At 51.1% G+C, this 3355-nt stretch overlaps 1 protein-coding gene across 1 annotated transcript; it reads left to right on the top strand.

The window, feature by feature from the left end:
- Positions 1-1511: 1511 nt before the first annotated feature.
- LOC101980433 (sepiapterin reductase-like) lies at positions 1512-2482 on the top strand (the record flags this gene model as incomplete). Its single annotated transcript, XM_005372318.2, has 2 exons — positions 1512-1842; positions 2192-2482. Coding segments are annotated over exons 1-2 (598 nt in total), but the record flags the coding sequence as incomplete, so codon positions are not given.
- Between the last annotated feature and the right edge of the window lie 873 nt (positions 2483-3355).

Here is a 3355-nt window from a genome sequence, read left to right as displayed (position 1 = left end):
TTCCACAGTGCTGGGATTACAAGAACACACCACCACACCTAGCTTTTTTTAGAATGGTGTTTCAAGACTCTCTCTTTTTCATGTATGTATGAAGAAACTATATATAGTTTCTCTGTGTGGCCCTGGCTGTCCTGGAACTCTCTCTGTAGACCAAGCTGGCCTCGAACTCGGAGATCCACTTGCCTCTGCCTCCCAAGTGCTTAAAGGCAAGCACCACCATCATCCAGTCACACCTAGTGTTTTAAATGTGGGTTCTGGGGTTCAAACTCAGCAAGGCAAACAGTTCACTACCTGGGCTATCTCTCCACCCTACCCTCTTTTTTTCTGTATTGTGTTTTGTTTGGAGACAGGGTCGTATATAGCCCAGCCCCTGAATTCACTGCATAGCCTGAAAGATCCTTCAACCCCTTTTGGGAATAAGATAATAACAAACTCAAGAGACTAGTGAAAACTCGGTGGTTTTAAATATACAATTCTGCAGAAAGGTACTCTGGCATAGAGGAAAGGTATAAATGGCCAAGGTACTGCTTTTCTGCAAGACAGTGGTTTTTAAAAACCTATCAAGAGACATTCCTATTCTCTCTCCTATGGGCATATAGGACTTACAACCCCCTAATTCTCCCATCTCATTGGCCTAGACAAAATCCTCATCCAATAAATAATTTGGGACTTGAGACTGGCCCCTTCTGATTGCTGACTTTCCTATTCTGATCTGGCTAAGTGACCAAGCAAATCACTTGTAGCTTTCTGAAACAAAGAGGGGCTAGCACTAGGCAGGGAGGAGGGGCTTAGTGCGTCCTAAACTTGTCTGTCACTCCAACCAACTCTAGCTGGCCTCATACGGAGAATGGAACGTTACAATCTACTTCTTACACTCCTTATCCTCCGACATTCCCGAAGTGCTGGGTCTGCAGGTGTGTACCACTGTGCCTTCCTAAGGGATTTTCTCTTTGCCATTTGAGATTATCAAGTGGTTTAATAGGTGCATGACACGGGTTTATAGTCTAAGGTTGCTGTCCTCCGGTCCCAAGGAATCAAGGTGTGTTTTTACTGTAACATGAGGGATCATTATCTTGTTTATGAGGTTGTTGGCATTCTCACTCAGCCTTTCTCTTCCAGTGTCCTCTTCATTTTCTTCTGGGGGTGCTGCTACACTCTTCCAAAGGAAGTTGCTGTCACCCAGGGTGCAAGGGGACCCCAGACTCTACACAGGCATGGAAGGACTTCATCCACTGCTGTCACTGGTCTTTTCCTGGTATGCCCTGTAAGGATGAAGACAAACTTCAACCCCGGTGGAGCAAGCCAGTTCTGGAACATGCAGTTCCAGAAAGGGGCTGAGCTTGTGGGGGTGGCTCAATGGGCAACCAGTCTAGAAAGGGGACTGGGAGTCATACCAGGCCACGCCTCCCTGGCTATTGGTGAGTTTCTTCACCCAGACACAGGTGGGTGGTGGCCGGCTCTTCCACTACCCAAGGGCAAGGGTAGGCCCCGCCCCTGGCCAGTTTAGTGGCTGCGCGCGCTGCTGAGCTCCAGGAATGGAGGGAGGCTTGCTAGGCCGCACCGTTTGTATTCTGACTGGAGCTTCTCGGGGCTTCGGCCGCGCCCTGGCCCCGCTGCTGGCCCGGCTGCTGTCGCCCGGTTCGGTGCTGCTCCTGAGTGCACGCAGTGAGTCAGCGCTGCGGCGGCTGGAGGAGGAGCTGGGCACACAGCATCCAGGCCTGCAAGTGGTGCGGGCAGCAGCCGACCTCTGCACCGAGGCCGGCGTGCAGCAGCTGTTGTTCGCGGTGCGCGAACTCCCCAGGCCCGAGGGCCTGCAGCGCCTGCTGCTCATCAACAATGCAGGTGATACCGCCGACCAGACCGACCAGGCTGGGGCTGCGGGCTGTCACCGTTTGGGTAGTCCCTCAAAGTCCAGAGTCCAAGTGGAGACAGCCTGGTTGTCTAAAGTTCCTGTAGAACTTTCTTGAATGCCTTGAGCAGTGCCTCCTGGTGGGAGCGTGAGTCAAGACATCAGGTCTCTAAACAGATCCTCTGCTTTTCTGAAGAGTGCTCAGACAGGTGTATTCTTAGCTTGCCTTAGGGGTGTCTGCAGAGCTGGGATAAGTGGGTAAAACAGATATGAAGAGAGACTGTGAAAGACCGAGAACAAAGCCCCCACTGCTGCGTCATTTATTTGGTCCTGTTTTCTCAGGCACTCTTGGAGATGTTTCCAAAGGCTTCCTGAACGTGACCGACCCAGCTGAGGTGAACACTTACTGGACTCTGAACCTGACCTCCATGCTCTGCTTGACCTCGGGCACCCTGAATGCCTTCCCGGATAGCCCTGGCCTCAGCAAGACCGTGGTTAACATCTCGTCTCTGTGTGCCCTGCAGCCCTATAAGAGTTGGGCGCTGTACTGCGCCGGGAAGGCTGCCCGAGACATGTTGTACCAGGTCCTAGCTGCTGAGGAACCTGGCGTGAGGGTGCTAAGCTACGCTCCAGGTAGGTAGGTGGTACTGTCCTTGATGCCTCCCCACCTGGCTGGTACCTATCTGGGGACTGGGCAAGGTGGGGACCCTGGTCTGTATTCTTAGGAAAGAATCCAAAGAATATATTGCACCCCTCAGTCATGACTCCTAATATTGCATGGAAAGTACAGGCTCCAAGAAGTTAGAGTGGTCAGGGGCAGAGGAACTCAGAGTTAGGAGTTGCCTGGCTAAAAGGTGGACAAGAACACCCTTACTCATGAACATAAATAAATTAAAGTTAAGAAACAAAAGACTACATTACCTTTAGAAAACGTGTCTGCTTTTCTCCCTCAAGGGCCACATATTATTTCTCCATGTATCGCCAACATCTAGAAAAGCTTCATGGAGGCCAGCTGCAATAAATGCTCAAAGACAAACAGGCAGGCATTGTTGAGTGGTGAGCAGGCATTGAACTATGTTGGAATCCTGAATGGGGTGGGAAGGAGGGGCTGGGCATCATATCTCCTGTAACTGAATTCGCAAATGGTTGTGATCCACTCTGTTGGCACTGAGATTCAGATCCTGGTTATCTGCAAGATCAGCAAGCGCTCTTAACAGGGAGCCATCTCTCTCTCTCTCTGATCCCCTACACTCGGCTTTTTACTGGGGATCTGAACTCGGGTCCCAATGCTTGTACAGCAAGAACTTTACCAACTGAGCCCCCATCCGGGAGTTTTGAGGAGCCATGTGAGCCAGCAAAGTGCAGCCAGATGAATTTATCAGAGAGTTAAAGGAGGTGTTAAAGAAAGGAGAAAAGGCCGGGCGGTGGTGCCTTTAATCCCAGCACTCGGGAGGCAGAGGCAGGCGGATCTCTGTGAGTTCGAGACCAGCCTGGTCTACAAGAGCT

This window comes from Microtus ochrogaster, unplaced genomic scaffold (genome assembly GCF_000317375.1).
Source record: "Microtus ochrogaster isolate Prairie Vole_2 unplaced genomic scaffold, MicOch1.0 UNK1343, whole genome shotgun sequence".
Classification (NCBI taxonomy): domain Eukaryota; kingdom Metazoa; phylum Chordata; class Mammalia; order Rodentia; family Cricetidae; genus Microtus; species Microtus ochrogaster.
This window is presented reverse-complemented; position numbering and strand designations above follow the sequence as displayed.